This window comes from Takifugu flavidus, chromosome 6 (genome assembly GCF_003711565.1).
Source record: "Takifugu flavidus isolate HTHZ2018 chromosome 6, ASM371156v2, whole genome shotgun sequence".
NCBI lineage: Eukaryota > Metazoa > Chordata > Actinopteri > Tetraodontiformes > Tetraodontidae > Takifugu > Takifugu flavidus.
In genome coordinates, this window is record NC_079525.1 from 11,620,180 (window position 1) to 11,637,793 (window position 17,614).

A 17,614-nucleotide genomic window follows, 5' to 3' on the forward strand; every position below is an offset into this window, starting at 1 on the left:
CCATAGCTCCCGCGCAACCCCTCCATAAATACAAACATTGAACAGTCCAACGGTTTCACCAAAACCAGGAAGTATGTCATGCTGTTGAGTCACTGAAATACTGATGCTTTTGATAAATGACAGAAACAAATAAACCTTGATATTTTAAACAGCCATAGTGTAGGTGTGATTCTTTGAGGATGTTGAATACGGAAGGTGATACTTGGAGGCAATATGAAGTGCATTGCTAACGCGAGTGGAAACAATTGTAACATAAATGCCGGTTGGCCATTCCGTGCATGTCGGCTACAACGTAATCCAATGAGAGGCTATGGCAAAAAGTGGTGTGTGAAATGCTTAAAACCAAGTAAACCAAACCACGGTATGGGAATGAAATGCAACACAGCGGAAGGTCAGCCACGATAATCAAATGTTGCCGTCACTCCGTGACATACCTCTCCTCAAGAGGTCAAACTTGTTAGGGTCTGGGTTTGAACAGGACCCGAAAGGAGGCAAGAACGCAGTGATGAAAAGTCCAAAATAGGTTTTATTTAACCAACACAAAAGGGCAGTCCTCCTGGACTGCAGGTGTTACCGGCGGTGTTCCCACTGGTTTCTGAAGCAATTTTGTATGCTTCCTGCATGCGTGAAGCCCATTTCTGTGCATACTCTTGCCTGGACCGTGGTCCCTCTTCAGGTTTCAAGTCAAAGAGCAGATCTACAGGCAAATGTGGAGCTCTACCATAAAGAAGAAAAAATGGTGAATAACCTGTTCCCTCATGTCTTGTACAGTTGTACGCGTGGACAATGTGAGGTAGGTGATCCTTCCACTCTGTTTTTTTCTCCTCCTGCAGAGTGCGGAGCATCTGTAGAAGTGTCCTGTTCAGGCGCTCGACAGGATTCCCCTGCGGATGGTAGGGAGTGGTTCGTGAGTGGGAAATTCCTGCGAGCTGCTGAAGTCTCTGGAAGAGACTGTTTTCAAACTCCCGGCCCTGATCATGATGTAGCTTTGCAGGGTACCCGAAGCGAGGGATAAAGTCATAGAAGATTTTCTCGGCTGCTGTTCTGCCAGATTTGTTTTTTGTGGCATAAGCTTGACCAAACCGAGTAAAGTGATCTACCAGGACTAAAATGTACTCATAACCACCTTTACTCTGTTCAAGATGTAAATAATCAATTGAGATGAGCTCAAATGGGGCACTGGTTGTTATAGAACCCATAGGTGCTCTCTCTGGTCTGTTTGGATGTTTTTGTTTAATACACTGACACTGGCGAATCACATAATCTTCTATGTCCTGTTGCATAAAAGGCCAATAAAACCTTTCTCGTGCTAAATGTATGACTTTATCAGCGCCCACATGTCCCATGTCATCATGCAGGTGTTTTAACACGGTGGCCTTCAGTTTACTGGGGAGAACCAACTGTTTCCTCTGTCCTGTCTGTCTGTACAAAATCCCTTTGTCAAGTCTGAGTCTGTTCCATTCGTGTACCAGTCTGCGTGTTTCTCGTCCCATTTGTCTCTTTCCTTTATCCTGAGGACTCCATCCATTTTTCTTTAGGTTTATCACCTCACAGATAGGAGCATCTTCTTTCTGTGCATCTCTGACACTCTCTGGTGTGATGACAGGGGTGCCTCCAAAGTGTGCGTCACTTACATCCGACTGCAGCTGTAATGCAGCCACCCACGGCACATCACCGTCTTTTACAGCTGTGTCTCCCTGCCAGATGGCGGAGACTACATCAGGGGACACTGTCTCTGTGAACTCTTTCAGGTGACCATCAAGATGCACTGGGTGTCTTGACAGGGTGTCAGCATCAGTGTTTGACTTGCCTGGACGATATTTGATGGTGAAATGAAAGTCGGCTAATTCACCCACCCAACGATGTCCGACTGCGTTCAACCTGGCTGAGCTCAAAACATATGTAAGGGGGTTATTATCCGTGTATACTGTGAAAGTGGGGGCGTAATAGAGGTAATCTCTAAATTTATCACAGATTGCCCACTTTAACGCCAGGAAGCAACAGTTCAAACTTCTGGCGCGCACAGAGTGCTCCAACACAGGAGTCGAGTTCTGCTCGTTTCAGAAGTCCAGCCATACGGCATGAAGACCTCAAACGGGCAGGGGAACGCACCAAAGACGAGAGACCAAGAATCACCAAAATATTCTAAATACAAAACCAACATCACCAAAAACACCAAAATACTCCGACACTGGTAGGCAGGAGTCCAGTCCTGAACTAGGCGGCTAGATTACAGATAGACTGCAGGTGCGTCAGTCTGTGGCAGGAGCATGGCTCCACCACGTCCCCTGCAGGAAAAAACAACCCGGAACCCTGGACCCTAACAAAACTGGTACACCAGGCTGGAGGATCTCCTGTTGAAGCTGATGGGGAGCCTGCCGTTGTTCCGGCTCTCTGCCCCGACGAAGGACTGATAAAAGCTGGGCTTTCCCGGCCGGTTCTCCTCTGGGTTCAGCTGCCGTTTGAGGAGATCCTTCCTTGGTGGAGGTGTTGGCTGTTGTGGCTTAGCCTGAGGCTGGACCGGGCCCCTGGCTCTGGAGTGGGGCTGATGGTTTGGCTCGTTCTGCGGGAGAGTGCTGATGTTGAACTGGCTGTCCTGGTTTGTCTTCTGCACCGTCCGGTTGTTGTTGATGAGGACGGCGGCGGTCGCTGAAGGTGTTTGGGGAGCACGCCGACAGCTTGCCGGACTTTCTCGCCGTTGTGCTCCTGCAGGTGGTCGTTCTTCAGCGCCTTTTTGCTCTTGTTATGGAGGCGCTGTGGTGGCGAAAGATGAGGCTCAAGTCGGTGTGCTTGGGCCAGACGGCAGAGGGTGGAGGGCAAATTTGGACTCCTGACCAAACTTATCCAGGGGCTCACTGATGGGGAGAGAGGGCTCTTTGACCATCAACCAGCTCTGGTTGCTTGGTGCTGCTTCCATTGGAGCCTTTTCTGATAGGCTGAGAAGATCTACAGCAACACACACATTTTAAGTCACAACAGGGTGTTTCAATAACGAAACTACGATCGATCACAGCTGAGCTTTAGAAATAAACGTATAAAAAGAGCGAATAAGTATTTCCTGCTTACAGCATTGATGCCGTAATATGAATAAAACCTTTGTTTTTGTTTTTGTTTTTTGCACTTTAGGAATGTGAACAGCTTCAAAACCTCTAAAAGCAAATCTCAACGGAGCTTTATCTATTTAATTGAGTTCTACTTTATTTATGTATGGTTACAGTCAGGAGTGTCTGAAACCCAGATATCTATAGGGTGTCTTAAATACATGAGTTTCTACATCATGTCTACTTAGAATACCTTAAACTCACACTGAAGCCAAACAGAAAGAAAGAAGGAAATGATCTTTGGCTCACCGTTGTGACGACCCTGGCTGTGTCTTCTCTGCCTGCCTCTCTGTTGTCTCCTCCCTTCTGCAGGCAGTGGGTGGGCCAAGTGCTGCTAAGTGGCGATCCAGCTCACCTGGACTGATTAGCTGTGAGGGCTATAAATGCTCCACAGTCTTGGCTGTCACTCTCTCGCTTGGCTCCTTCCAGGTCTGCTGGGGTGTTCTGATTTGGTTTGTTGTTTTGCATGATCAATCAATAAATTCCTTGTTTTTCTAAAATCCATCACGTGTGTTCTCCCTAATTTGTCTGAGCCCTGAGCTGGTTCATGACACCGTTAACACCTTCATCTGTCTTGTGTAGACGAAACCAGAGAAACAGGAGAAAGAGTAATTCCTGACATCTTGGATGTTGACTGTAAATGCACATGAGATTTCTGGGGTTTTTATACAGGCGGTGGAGGAATGAGGAGGGATGGGAGGGAGAGGCTGTGAAGGTTCTGGATGAAGCCTTCATCTTTCCTCCCCTCTGCTGCCCACACTGAAAACCTGGAACACATTAACGTGACTCAGCGAGTCAGGGTGGTTAGATTGAATTGGCAGATTCTTGGACAATTTCTTCCTGGTCACAGCTGTTTTATTTTGAATTCCAATTTTAAGAAATCCAATAAGCCAAGTTGATCTGTCATCAGCATTACATGATGTAAACATAATAATGCCCCGGCGAATGCGTCCAAGGAAATATTAGAGCATGTGACCTTTTCTTGTCCAGGCAGTGTATTATCTATAGATATAGATCTATAGATATGGTTGGTAGAGATAATCAGTTGCTCAGGACGCATGCTTTATTTTCTTTTATCTATGCTTTTTATTGCAATCATACAGCCTCTTCAATAACTACATCAACTTTAACCCCAAGTGTGAAAAATGATTATAACATCAAAGTAATCCCTAGTAGTACCTCCCCAAGGAGGCTTTTATGTCAGAACAAAGCCATCAATCATTTTCAAAGCAAATAAACGAAAGCAAATAAAAACAAAATGTTAAATAATAATTTGAAAATGTTTTAAAATTTAATAATAATGTTTACAAGAAATGCAGTCACAAAGCAGTTGTGAAAAGATGATTAAAAATTGTTTAAAAAAGAAAGTGTTTTCGCTGCTGGACAGTACGGAGAGTGATCCACTCAAACTTTGGAGAATAGACGTAAGCATCAGTGAAACCATGAACTTCAATGATAGTCATTTTGAATCAGTTTGTCCTGGACTGTGGGTTTCAACTGTTTAAGCGCGTAAAAGATAATTTTTCACTTATTTATGGGCCTAAAATGAACAAAATGTGTTCACAGGATAAAAATGGACTTGTCCAAAGTGTTATGGATGAAGAAATAAAGTCTCTAGTCACTGAAGTACAGGGAAGAAATCTGCAGTAAGTTTGTTTCTAACGTGGGTTCTTCATCTCAGACCACATTTTTATGGACTATTATTACATTTTGAAACTCTTCCTACATGCAGAACGGCCTATCTTTCATTTCCCCTCAACCCTGAGGATAACCTGGGTATCAGCCAACCAATATTCAACATGTTTCTGAAGAAAACTGGAGAGCATTTTTTCTGTAAAATAACAGTAAGCACACCTCTACGTTTGGGTCGATGAAGAGTCAAAGTTCATTGGTATAAATACAGGTGGACAGCATGTCAATGTCAGCCCCAAACTTTAGATTTTTCGTTCAAACTCTTGCAGGGTAGTTTAATGTTACAACAATCTGCCAGTAGGTGTTAGTGTGGTGGACTTCTGTTGAATCGTTACAAGAATCGTCTATATTCAGTGGTTTTCTTCTTGACAATTTTCAGGCGATTGATGACAAAAGCATCCGACGGCAAATATTCCTGACCACCTTCAGAAAGAAGATGAATGTGAGGGTGTTTTCAGGTTGTGTCCCAATAAGACTTCCTACGTCCTGGGATTACGTTGTTATCGACTTGGCAGAATTTACCTATCAATTATTTAAAACCAAATATGTTAAGACAGTGGAAATACAAGTAAGTGTAAACAGGCTTTACAGACAACAGCAGTGTTGTTACAAGCTCACTTTAACTCACTGTATTTCCTTTTTTCCGGTCTATTTTCCTTTAGATCTATACAAAATGTCGGATACGAAGAGTGTATTTCTCCGACAAACTATACTCTCAGGAAGAGCTGCCATGTGGTCGTGAAGCTGAAGTTTCAGGAGAGAGTGAAGCGGCACCCAGCATCAATGAAGTGATGGCCGATAAGTTGCCAGGGGTCCCAGCTGGGTCAGGGCATCAGGGCCGAGGTAGCAGATTTAATAATCCAAGAAGTGGAACCAGCCATCAGTCTACAGCTGCTGCTCATGAATACCAATCTGGATTTCGATCTATTTTATCCAGCCTGGTGTGGAGTCCACTGAAATTTTGGAGAAAAGAAGTAAGCATCTGTGAAACTTGTGAAACTGAAACTGTTAGCACACGACTATTCCAGTCATCATCATCATCACCTATGCTGCTTTGATTTTTGTCATTTTGAATCACAATCTAGTCTTTAGACACTGACTTCATCAACTGTTTAATTGGTGCATAAAACACATTTTGGACCTGATAAAAATGTAACTGAGGCGATATTTTTGTGTTCACAGGTTAATACTGGACATGTAAAGAGGGTTAAGGATGAGGATATAAAGTCTTTAGCCATTGAACTGCAAGGAAGAAACATGCGGTACGTTTGTGTTTCTAACCTGGTTTCTTCATCTCAGGTCACTCAGTAAATCCCTCCTGATCATAATCTTTTTCATGTCCTTGGGCTCTTGCAGAACCACCTATATATCATATCCACACGACCCTGAGGATAACGTGGGTATCAGGCAACCAATTTTAAACCTGTTGATGAAGAACACTGGAGGAGATTGCGGCTTGGAAATAACAGTAAGCGCACCCACCATCCACATTTGGGTTCCCCAAAGAGTCATTGGCATCAATGCAGTATCAGTGTCAAAGGGTAGTTTAAGTCGTTATTAAAAATGTAAAATATGCTGAACTGCCATTGTGTTATCAGTAATTAAAACAATTGCATACTTTTTTTTTTTTACAAATTTCAGGTAACTGATGACAACAGCATTCGGCGGCGAATATTCCTGAGCACCTTCAGAAAGGAGATGAAAGTGAGCGTGTTTTCAGGTTTTGTCCCATTGAGACTTTCTACATACTGGGATTACATTATTATCAACCTGGCAGAACTTACCCACCAATTATTCGGAACCAAATATGTTAAGACACTGAAAATACAAGTAAGTGTCAACAGGCTTTCAGTGTTGTTACAAGCTCACTTTAACTCACTGTATTTCCTTTTTCTGCTTTTTTCTTTAGATCCATGCAAACTGTCGGATACAAAGAGTGTATTTCTCTGACAGACTATACTCTCAACAAGACCTGCCACATGACTGGAAAGAGAACGAAGCAGCACCCAGCATCAATGAAGTGATGGCCTCAGGGGTCCCATCTGGGTCAGGGCATTGGGGCCATGGCAACAGATATAATGAACTGAGAAGTGGAACTTGCTGTCAGCCCACAGCTGCTGTTCACAACTGCCAACCTGGATTTCGATCCATTCTATACAGCACGGGGTGGAGTCTACTTAAATTTTGGAATATAGAAGTAAGCATGTGTGTAACCGTGAAGTCCCTGTAACCGGAGCCCAGGGAGTCTCAGCTGGCTCTTCTCAATGTGGAAGAGGAGCAGCTCTGCTTTGAGCTCCCTGTGGATGTCCGAGCTGCTCACCTGATCTCTAAGGCTGAGCCCAGCCCCCTTACGATGAAAACTCTGCCCCTGACTCGAGAACACCTTCTCTGAGTACCCCCAGATCTGTTTCCCTCTGTTGTTCAACCCAAAAGCACAGGGAATCTATTTTCCCTCCATAATTGGAGGGTTATTAATACGTCCAGACCAGCTTTTCATTTCTCACCTGCTGCAACTCCAGCATGGAGGAGAATCCATCCGATGGTTTAGGATTAGGGTTAGGGTTAGGTTTGGGTATAGAACCAGAACTTGCTCTTCATCTGTCATAAGCTCCAGCCAGAGAGGTGGCGTCCCAAGTTTCAATGGCCAGGAATTGGACTACCAAGGAACGTGTCTTGACCAGACCCTAATGATTCCTTCTGCCCAGCTGGGCCCCATGGGCAAAGAGCCAGCCCCTGGGCTCTCACCTGTGGACTCTAACCCCAGTTCTGGCTCCAGAGCAGAGCCTCGAGAAGCGTTTTTAAGCTGTATAGATACTGAGTGTATAAAAGGTCATTTGTCTCAGATATAAAAAATGCAACTAAGCTCATATTTGTTTGTTCACAGGTTAAAAATGGACACGTCAAAAGTGTTATGGATGAAGACATTAAGTCTTTTTCTATTGAAGTACAAGGATCTTCGCAGTAAGTTTGTGTTCCTAAACAGGAATTTTCATCTCAGTCCACCGGGAAAACATATATATAGAATTCCATATCTTATGATAGAGTATTGAAAAATGTCTTATCTTGCAGAACGACCTATATTTCCTTTCCACATGACCTTGAGGATAACCTGGGTATCAGGCAACCGATATTCAACATGTTGCTGAAGAAAAGTGGAGAGGATTTTTTCTGTAAAATAACAGTAAGTACATCCACATTTGGGTTCTGCGAAGAGTCAAAGTCCACTGGTCATTGGTATAAATACCAGTAGACAGTATGTCAATCAGTTGATATCAGTCCAGGATTGGAGGGAAAGGTAACTGATCACTTGTGCACTCTTGCAGGGTAGTTTAAGCTGTTCCTATTAAGGGCCAGTAGGTGATGATGTGGGTCTGTGCAGTGGTTTTTGTTTTTTTGTCCAATCTTTGTTCTTGACAATTTTCAGGTGACTGATGAGAAAAGCGTCCAAAGGCAAATATTCCTGAGCACCTTCAGAAAGGAGATGAAAGTGAGGGTGTTTTCAGGTTGTGTCCCAATAAGACTTTCTACGTCCTGGGATTACATTATTATCAACTTGGCAGAAGTTACATATCAATTATTTGGAACTAAATATGTAAAAACGGTGAAAATTCAAGTAAGTGTAAACAGATTTTCCAGACGACAGCAGTGTTGCTACATGCTGTAAACACGCTATATTTCCTTTTGTCCTGTTCTTTAGATCCATGCAAACTGTCGGATACGAAGAGTATATTTCTCTGACAGACTATCCTCTCATGAAGAGCTACCACGTGACTTCAAAGTAAAAAATTTAGCATTGAGTAAAATGGCACACGACATCGATAAAGAGATGGCTGACCAACCGTCAGGGGTCCCAACTGGGTCAGAGTATCAGGGCCTTGATAGTGGATATAATGAACCAAGAAGTGAAATGAGCTGTCAGACCACAGCTGCTGCTCAGGACTGCACTGGGTGGAGTTCACTTAAACTTTGGGATATTGAAGTAAGCATCTGCAAAGCCGGGAACTCTTTGTTCCTAGTTAGTTTTGCTGGGTACCCAACATTTCCAATCATCATCAACACCGATTATCCTTTTATTTTAATCATTTTGAGTCACCATTAAGTCCCAACGCTGATTTTATCAACTCTTTATGATAATTACTTTCTTAAAAGATCATAGCTCACAATTGTAGGCCAAATAAAATATGTAATAGGTCAAATTTGTGTGTTCACAGGTTAATAATGAACATGTAAAAGATTTTATGGAGGAAGATATAAAGTCTTTAGCCACTGAAGAGCGAGGAAGAAATGTGCCGTAAGTTTGTGTTTCTAAAGTGCATTCTTCATCTTCATCCTCTCCCTTTTTTTTTTAAACAAATTAAACGCTTTCTTGCAGATCCTCCTATAGTCTGGACATCAGGCGATCAACTTTCAACATGTTGCTGAAGATGCCTGCGGAATATTGCTTAGCTCTGATCAAGAGGATTTGGTTTTGGATGCACCAAAAACTGTTTTACCATGTATGACATTTTTAGCAGCCATTTCCGTTGTCTGAGTTTGATTGTTAATCAATGTCTGTTTTGCTAAGTTTAAGTTAATTTAGTTCGTATTGCATGTGCAGATTGTCAGGAGACAAGATAATAATTGTTGCAAATGAGCAGTCATAAAGCTAGATGTTCCTCAAGTCAAACGTTACGTCCTTCTCGGTTAGAAATACTGCGATGTTTTGTGACCACAACAGACATTAACTTTGCGTAACTTTAAATCGGTAACCAGAGTGCATGTACTAATGTTATTTCATATATATGTAATACTTATTTCGTCACACGATGACCCAGTGGCCTAATGGATAAGGCATCAGCCTCCGGAGCTGGGGATTGTGGGTTCGAGTCCCATCTGGGTCGACCGCGAATACGTCCGTATTCGTTTTGATGCAAGGTTTAAAGCACAGCGCGTAAAATATCAGCGATAATAATAAGCATCAATTTTGTCTATATTGGTCTACTAAAGATGAAAGCAGGCGTCTTCACTTACTTTAATCCTTTTAAGCATAAGCATCGCGTCGGGATATTTCGTTGGCAAATAAAGCTTCATTTGGTCCCAAGTGTCTTACTCCGCTTCTCATACCAACTTCTCACAATCCCTTTCACTTTTGTTATTTGTAATTTGCCATTCATTGGCATCCAGGTTAGATGGACAAGCATCCTGCAGTTTGTATTTAATGAACTTTTCTATTTTCATTAATTTTCTCAAATTATGTTTTATTTTTGTCAGTCTTACAAAAGCATCTCTCTTTTGCATAGTGTTTTATAAAGGTACATTTCCATTAAAACCAAGCATAGCCTGTCAATAATGCCTTTAAAAGAAAGCAAACATTTTCAAGATGTACATAAACATCTATTAAAATATACTGATATTAAACGCTGTTTTAATGTTTTACTGCAGTTCCAATAATCAGCCAGCAGATGTCGCCATATTCGAGCGTATCAAACTGTGAAAACCGCTATATGGTTCAGAAGGCTTCAATCACTACTGTTGTGATCTAAATTAACTTCTGGGTGTATCCACAACTGCTACGATGTATTTATCCCTCATTTGTTTTACTTTTGTCTACAGATAATTTCCTTCATTTAGAATCGATGGAGCCACTCTCACTTGTTTATTTACACTAAACGCACCGGCGCTGCATGTCGCCCCCTGCTGGCCGGAGGTCTCAAGTCCTCGCCTGTCTTGCCTGTTGGCAAGCAGCGCTTCTGCCTCTCTGCGTTTGTCCTCGGTGGTCTATTAAGATTCTAATTGGCTGATAACGCATTTAAAAAAAGGCGTTGGCGACGGGCCGGTGTCGATAAACGTACCGCTGAGGTTATGGCAGAGGCGTTCAGGTAAGCAATTTATTTCGACAGCGTTGCAGTGCGGCGCGGTGCTATAATCGGCGCACTGTCGTCGTTCCACAATGGTGTCGTGGTGAGATGCAGAGCAGTTGATGCTGCACGGAGGGGATGATGTGTCCCTTTGCAGAGAGATGTTCATCCAAACGAGTCATGAGTTGACTTTAAAGCATGCGGGCCTGTTTCGATCCGCATGCGTGTAGGCCGGGAGAACGAGCTGTCATGCATTTCCAGGTTTTTGTTGATCTGGAATGGCATCTATTTGCGCATTAATTTCCAGACTAACACGAATTGCTTCCTGTCCTAGTTGTTCACACTAGGGAATGGAGCCTGCAGACGCAGGTGGGTGGTGTCATTGTTCCTGTCTGGTTAGATCAAGGCCGGGGTCATGTGCCCGAGGCGTCTGACATTTTATAATCGTATATTGAGTCAGAATCGTGGTTTCGATCTGACCAACCTGCACAGTGATGCTGACTAGCGGATAACGGAGGATCTGCTCTCTGTTTGATGGCTTCACAAGAAATCTTGTTGGTTCGGAGAAAATCTGACAGAAATTTAACCTCACAACTCACATTAGCCACCGTTCTGACTCATATCCACACAAATCTGAAAGTTTTGTGTGTCGGTGCCACTCAGAAACCATCTCCTCTGTTCGGGGCAGGTGAATATCATTCCAGGTCTGCATCTGTTGATGTCTTCATTCAGCGTTTTCTGACCCCCTGACAGGTTTGAAGACCCCTGATCAGTTGGCTCCACAGCGGACCAGTCAGTCAGTATCTCAGCTCACCGAAGACACGCTCAGACCACCATGTCTATTCCCAGCTGCAGTCCAGAGAGAGAGAGCTCTGCTGGGGTTCTCCCCCAGTTAGAGTGTCCTTCCTCACCACCTGGCATGGACCAAGACCCCTTGTCAACAGGAAGCCCAGTGCTCAGCCCCGACTCCTCCTCTCACGATGCAGCGCTCTCGGCACCGGCGTTGTCCCCAGCAGACTCTGAGAATCTGAGTCCCGATGAACTGGAGCTGCTGGCAAAACTGGAGGAGCAGAACAGGTGAGTTCTGAAGCCAACAAGATCGGAGTCGGCGAATGCGTCCAAGGAAATATTAGAGCGTGTGACCTTTTCTTGTCCAGGCAGTGTATTATCGATAGATATAGATCTATAGATATGGTTGGTAGAGATAATCAGTTGCTCAGGACGCGTGCTTTATTTTCTTTTATCTATGCTTTTTATTGCAATCATACAGCCTCTTCAATAACTAGTGTGAAACTAAGTGTGAAAAATGATTATAACATCAAAGTAATCCCTAGTAGTCCCTCCCCAAGGAGGCTTTTATGTTAGAACAAAGCCATCAATCATTTTCAAAGCAAATAAATGAAAGCAAATAAAAACAAAATGTTAAATAATAATAATTAAAAATGTTTTAAAATTAATAATAATGTTTACAAGAAATGCAGTCACAAAGCAGTTGTGAAAAGATGATTAGAAATTGTTTAAAAAAGAAAGTGTTTTCGCTGCTGGACAGTACGGAGAGTGATCCACTCAAACTTTGGAGAATAGACGTAAGCATCAGTGAAACCATGAACTTCAATGATAGTCATTTTGAATCAGTTTGTCCTGGACTGTGGGTTTCAACTGTTTAAGCGCGTAAAAAATAATTTTTCACTTATTTATAGGCCTAAAATGAACAAAATGTGTTCACAGAGTAAAAATGGACTTGTCCAAAGTGTTATGGATGAAGAAATAAAGTCTCTAGTCACTGAAGTACAGGGAAGAAATCTGCAGTAAGTTTGTTTCTAACGTGGGTTCTTCATCTCAGACCACATTTTTATGGACTATTATTACATTTTGAAACTCTTCCTACATGCAGAACGGCCTATCTTTCATTTCCCCTCAACCCTGAGGATAACCTGGGTATCAGCCAACCAATATTCAACATGTTTCTGAAGAAAACTGGAGAGCATTTTTTCTGTAAAATAACAGTAAGCACACCTCTACGTTTGGGTCGATGAAGAGTCAAAGTCCACTCATCATTGGTATAAATACAGGTGGACAGCATGTCAATGTCAGCCCCAAACTTTAGATTATTGGTTGGTGTTAGTGTGGTGGACCTCTGTTGAATCGTTACAAGAATCGTCTATATTCAGTGGTTTTGTTCTTGACAATTTTCAGGAGATTGATGACAAAAGCATCCGACGGCAAATATTCCTGACCACCTTCAGAAAGGAGATGAAAGTGAGGGTGTTTTCAGGTTGTGTCCCAATAAGACTTCCTACGTCCTGGGATTACATTATTGTCAACTTGGCAGAATTTACCTATCAATTATTTGGAACCAAATATGTTAAGACAGTGGAAATACAAGTAAGTGTAAACAGGCTTTACAGACAACAGCAGTGTTGTTACAAGCTCACTTTAACTCACTGTATTTCCTTTTTTCCGGTCTATTTTCCTTTAGATCTATACAAAATGTCGGATACGAAGAGTGTATTTCTCCGACAAACTATACTCTCAGGAAGAGCTGCCATGTGGTCGTGAAGCTGAAGTTTCAGGAGAGAGTGAAGCGGCACCCAGCATCAATGAAGTGATGGCCGATAAGTTGCCAGGGGTCCCAGCTGGGTCAGGGCATCAGGGCCGAGGTAGCAGATTTAATAATCCAAGAAGTGGAACCAGCCGTCAGCCTACAGCTGCTGCTCATGAATACCAATCTGGATTTCGATCTATTTTATCCAGCCTAGCGTGGAGTCCACTGAAATTTTGGAGAACAGAAGTAAGCATCTGTGAAACGTGTGAAACTGAAACTGTTAGCACACGACTATTCCAGTCATCATCATCATCACCTATGCTGCTTTGATTTTTGTCATTTTGAATCACAATCTAGCCTTTAGACACTGACTTCATCAACTGTTTAAGATCATTGGTGCATAAAACTTGTCGCTCACAGATTTTGAACCTGATAAAAATGTAACTGAGGCCATATTTTTGTGTTCACAGGTTAATACTGGACATGTAAAGAGGGTTAAGGATGAGGATATAAAGTCTTTAGCCATTGAACTGCAAGGAAGAAACATGCGGTACGTTTGTGTTTCTAACCTGGTTTCTTCATCTCAGGTCACTCAGTAAATCCCTCCTGATCATAATCTTTTTCATGTCCTTGGGCTGCTTCATAAAAACATGTCTTCTCTTGCAGAACCACCTATATATCATATCCACACGACCCTGAGGATAACGTGGGTATCAGGCAACCGATTTTAAACCTGTTGATGAAGAACACTGGAGGAGATTGCGGCTTGGAAATAACAGTAAGCGCACCCACCATCCACATTTGGGTTCCCCAAAGAGTCAAAGTCCACTGGTCATTGGCATCAATGCAGTATCAGTGTCAAAGGGTAGTTTAAGTCGTTATTAAAAATGTAAAATATGCTGAACCACCATTGTGTTATCAGTAATTAGAAGAATTGCATACTTTTCTTTTTTTCTACAAATTTCAGGTAACTGATGACAACAGCATTCGGCGGCGAATATTCCTGAGCACCTTCAGAAAGGAGATGAAAGCGAGCGTGTTTTCAGGTTGTGTCCCATTGAGACTTTCTACATACTGGGATTACATTATTATCAACCTGGCAGAACTTACCCACCAATTATTTGGAAGCAAATATGTTAAGACACTGAAAATACAAGTAAGTGTCAACAGGCTTTCAGTGTTGTTATAAGCTCACTTTAACTCACTGTATTTCCTTTTTCTGCTTTTTTCTTTAGATCCATGCAAACTGTCGGATACAAAGAGTGTATTTCTCTGACAGACTATACTCTCAGCAAGAGCTGCCACATGACTGGAAAGCTGAAATTTTAGTAGAGAACGAAGCAGCACCCAGCATCAATGAAGTGATGGCCTCAGGGGTCCCATCTGGGTCAGGGCATTGGGGCCATGGCAACAGATATAATGAACTAAGAAGTGGAACTTGCTGTCAGCCCACAGCTGCTGCTCTCAACTACCAACCTGGATTTCGATCCATTCTATACAGCACGGGGTGGAGTCTACTTAAATTTTGGAATATAGAAGTAAGCATGTGTGAAACCGTGAACTCCCTGTAACCAGTTTTGTTGTCCCTCCGTCCCTCCATCTCCCAGCCTCTTTTCCGAGTCGCGGTAGTAACAGCTTCAGTAAGGGTGCCCAGACACAGTCCTAGGTCTGCCATGAAATCTCCTGGATTGAAATGCCCAAAACACCTCCCCAGGGAGTCTCAGCTGGCTCCTCTCAATGTGGAAGAGGAGCAGCTCTGCTTTGAGCTCCCTGTGGATGTCCGAGCTGCTCACCTGATCTCTAAGGCTGAGCCCAGCCCCCTTACGATGGAAACTCTGCCCCTGACTCGAGAACACCTTCTCTGAGTACCCCCAGATCTGTTTCCCTCTGTTGCCCAACCCAAAAGCACAGGGAATCTATTTTCCCTCCATAATTGGAGGGTTATTAATACGTCCAGACCAGCTTTTCATTTCTCACCTGCTGCAACTCCAGCATGGAGGAGAATCCATCCCCTGGGTTAGGATTAGGGTTAGGGTTAGGGTTCAGGTTTGGGTATAGAACCAGAACTTGCTCTTCATCTGTCATAAGCTCCAGCCAGAGAGGTGGCGTCCCAAGTTTCAATGGCCAGGAATTGGACTACCAAGGAACGTGTCTTGACCAGACCCTAATGATTCCTTCTGCCCAGCTGGGCCCCATGGGCAAAGAGCCAGCCCCTGGGCTCTCACCTGTGGACTCTAACCCCAGTTCTGGCTCCAGAGCAGAGCCTCGAGAAGCGTTTTTAAGCTGTATAGATACTGAGTGTATAAAAGGTCATTGCTCTCAGATATAAAAAATGCAACTAAGCTCATATTTGTTTGTTCACAGGTTAAAAATGGACACGTCAAAAGTGTTATGGATGAAGACATTAGGTCTTTTTCTATTGAAGTACAAGGATCTTCGCAGTAAGTTTGTGTTCCTAAACAGGAATTTTCATCTCAGTCCACCGGGAAAACATATATATAGAATTCCATATATTATGATAGAGTATTGAAAAATGTCTTATCTTGCAGAACGACCTATATTTCCTTTCCACACGACCTTGAGGATAACTTGGGTATCAGGCAACCGATATTCAACATGTTGCTGAAGAAAAGTGGAGAGGATTTTTTCTGTAAAATAACAGTAAGTATGTAGTAGACAGTATGTCAATCAGTTGATATCAGCCCAGGATTGGAGGGAAAGGTAACTGATCACTTGTGCACTCTTGCAGGGTAGTTTAAGCTGTTCCTATTAAGGGCCAGTAGGTGATGATGTGGGTCTGTGCAGTGGTTTTTGTTTTTTTGTCCAATCTTTGTTCTTGACAATTTTCAGGTGACTGATGAGAAAAGCGTCCAAAGGCAAATATTCCTGAGCACCTTCAGAAAGGAGATGAAAGCGAGGGTGTTTTCAGGTTGTGTCCCAATAAGACTTTCTACGTCCTGGGATTACATTATTATCAACTTGGCAGAAGTTACCCAGCAATTATTTGGAACTAAATATGTAAAAACGGTGAAAATTCAAGTAAGTGTAAACAGATTTTCCAGACGACAGCAGTGTTGCTACATGCTGTAAACACGCTATATTTCCTTTTGTCCTGTTCTTTAGATCCATGCAAACTGTCGGATACGAAGAGTATATTTCTCTGACAGACTATACTCTCACGAAGAGCTGCCACGTGACTTCAAAGTAAAAAATTTAGCATTGAGTAAAATGGCACACGACATCGATAAAGAGATGGCTGACCAACCGTCAGGGGTCCCAACTGGGTCAGAGTATCAGGGCCTTGATAGTGGATATAATGAACCAAGAAGTGAAATGAGCTGTCAGACCACAGCTGCTGCTCAGGACTGCACTGGGTGGAGTTCACTTAAACTTTGGGATATTGAAGTAAGCATCTGCAAAGCCGGGAACTCTTTGTTCCCAGTTAGTTTTGCTGGGTACCCAACATTTCCAATCATCATCAACACCAATTATCCTTTTATTTTAATCATTTTGAGTCACCATTAAGTCCCAACGCTGATTTGATCAACTCTTTATGATAATTACTTTCTTAAAAGATCATAGCTCACAATTGTAGGCCAAATAAAATATGTAATAGGTCATATTTGTGTGATCACAGGTTAATACTGAACATGTAAAAGATTTTATGGAGGAAGATATAAAGTCTTTAGCCACTGAAGAGCGAGGAAGAAATGTGCCGTAAGTTTGTGTTTCTAAAGTGCATTCTTCATCTTCATCCTCTCCCTTTTCATGTATTTTGATTGATTTTTTAAAAAAAAAAAGCAAATTAAACGTTTTCTTGCAGATCCTCCTACAGTCTGGACATCAGGCGATCAATTTTCAACATGTTGCTGAAGATGCCTGCGGAATATTTCTTAGCTCTGATAAAGAGGATTTGGTTTTGGATGCATCAAAAACTGTTTTACCATGTATGACATTTTTAGCAGCCATTTCCGTTGTCTCAGTTTGATTGTTAATCAATGTCTGTTTTGTTAAGTTTAAGTTAATTTAGTTCTTATTGAATGTGAAGATTGTCAGGAGACAAGATAATAATTGTTGCAAATGAGTAGTCATAAAGCTAGATGTTCCTCAAGTTCTGGGTTAGAAATACTCCGATGTTCTGTGACCAGAACAGATGTTAATTTTGCTGAGATTAAATCGGTTCTGATTAATATTAAACGCTGTTTTACTGTTTCATGACGCTTTTCTCATTATTCCATGCAAATGCAGTTCCAATCATCAGCCAGCAGATGTCGCCATAATCGAGCGTATCAAACGGTGAAAACCGCTATATGGTTCAGAAGGCTTCAATCACTACTGTTGTGATCTAAATTAACTTCTGGGTCTATCCACAACTGCTACGATGTCCTTATCCCTCATTTGTTTTACTTTTGTCTACAGATAATTTCCTTCATTTAGAA

The 17,614-nt window shown here is 42.4% G+C and overlaps 2 protein-coding genes, 1 long non-coding RNA gene and 1 other non-coding gene across 10 annotated transcripts; all 4 read left to right on the forward strand.

Annotated features, from left to right (window-relative positions):
- The first annotated feature begins 491 nt into the window (after positions 1–491).
- Positions 492–1,314, forward strand: LOC130527931 (uncharacterized). The gene is made up of 2 exons (XR_008951152.1): positions 492–739; positions 834–1,314. It is a non-coding gene; the product is annotated as an uncharacterized LOC130527931 (long non-coding RNA).
- Positions 1,315–4,553: 3,239 nt separating this feature from the next.
- Positions 4,554–9,518, forward strand: LOC130527881 (uncharacterized). Of its 3 annotated transcripts, none has more exons than XM_057036709.1 (14): positions 4,554–4,747; positions 4,834–4,945; positions 5,173–5,361; positions 5,456–5,767; positions 5,976–6,055; positions 6,150–6,261; positions 6,435–6,497; positions 6,703–6,990; positions 7,678–7,754; positions 7,863–7,974; positions 8,218–8,406; positions 8,491–8,772; positions 9,005–9,084; positions 9,166–9,518. In XM_057036709.1, the coding sequence occupies exons 1-14, from the start codon at positions 4,554–4,556 to the stop codon at positions 9,293–9,295; spliced, it is 2,220 nt and encodes a 739-aa protein (XP_056892689.1). In that variant the 3' UTR covers positions 9,296–9,518. The 3 variants fall into 3 exon arrangements, with proteins under 3 accessions (XP_056892689.1, XP_056892688.1, XP_056892691.1); XM_057036708.1 differs by having other exon boundaries at positions 6,435–6,623; positions 9,166–9,512; XM_057036711.1 differs by lacking the exon at positions 4,554–4,747 and having other exon boundaries at positions 4,754–4,945; positions 6,435–6,623; positions 9,166–9,509.
- Positions 9,519–9,600: 82 nt separating this feature from the next.
- Positions 9,601–9,673, forward strand: trnar-ccg (transfer RNA arginine (anticodon CCG)). The gene has a single exon. It is a non-coding gene; the product is annotated as a tRNA-Arg (tRNA).
- Positions 9,674–10,462: 789 nt separating this feature from the next.
- LOC130527883 (uncharacterized) lies at positions 10,463–17,393 on the forward strand. 5 transcript variants are annotated; one of them, XM_057036714.1, is made up of 16 exons: positions 10,463–10,651; positions 11,384–11,707; positions 12,359–12,438; positions 12,525–12,636; positions 12,827–13,015; positions 13,110–13,421; positions 13,646–13,725; positions 13,842–13,953; positions 14,143–14,331; positions 14,411–14,713; positions 15,540–15,616; positions 15,725–15,836; positions 16,026–16,214; positions 16,299–16,580; positions 16,813–16,892; positions 16,999–17,393. In XM_057036714.1, the coding sequence occupies exons 3-16, from the start codon at positions 12,386–12,388 to the stop codon at positions 17,126–17,128; spliced, it is 2,220 nt and encodes a 739-aa protein (XP_056892694.1). In that variant the 5' UTR covers positions 10,463–10,651; positions 11,384–11,707; positions 12,359–12,385; the 3' UTR covers positions 17,129–17,393. The 5 variants fall into 5 exon arrangements, with proteins under 5 accessions (XP_056892694.1, XP_056892695.1, XP_056892697.1 ...); XM_057036715.1 differs by having other exon boundaries at positions 14,143–14,205; XM_057036717.1 differs by lacking the exon at positions 12,525–12,636.
- Positions 17,394–17,614: the final 221 nt, after the last annotated feature.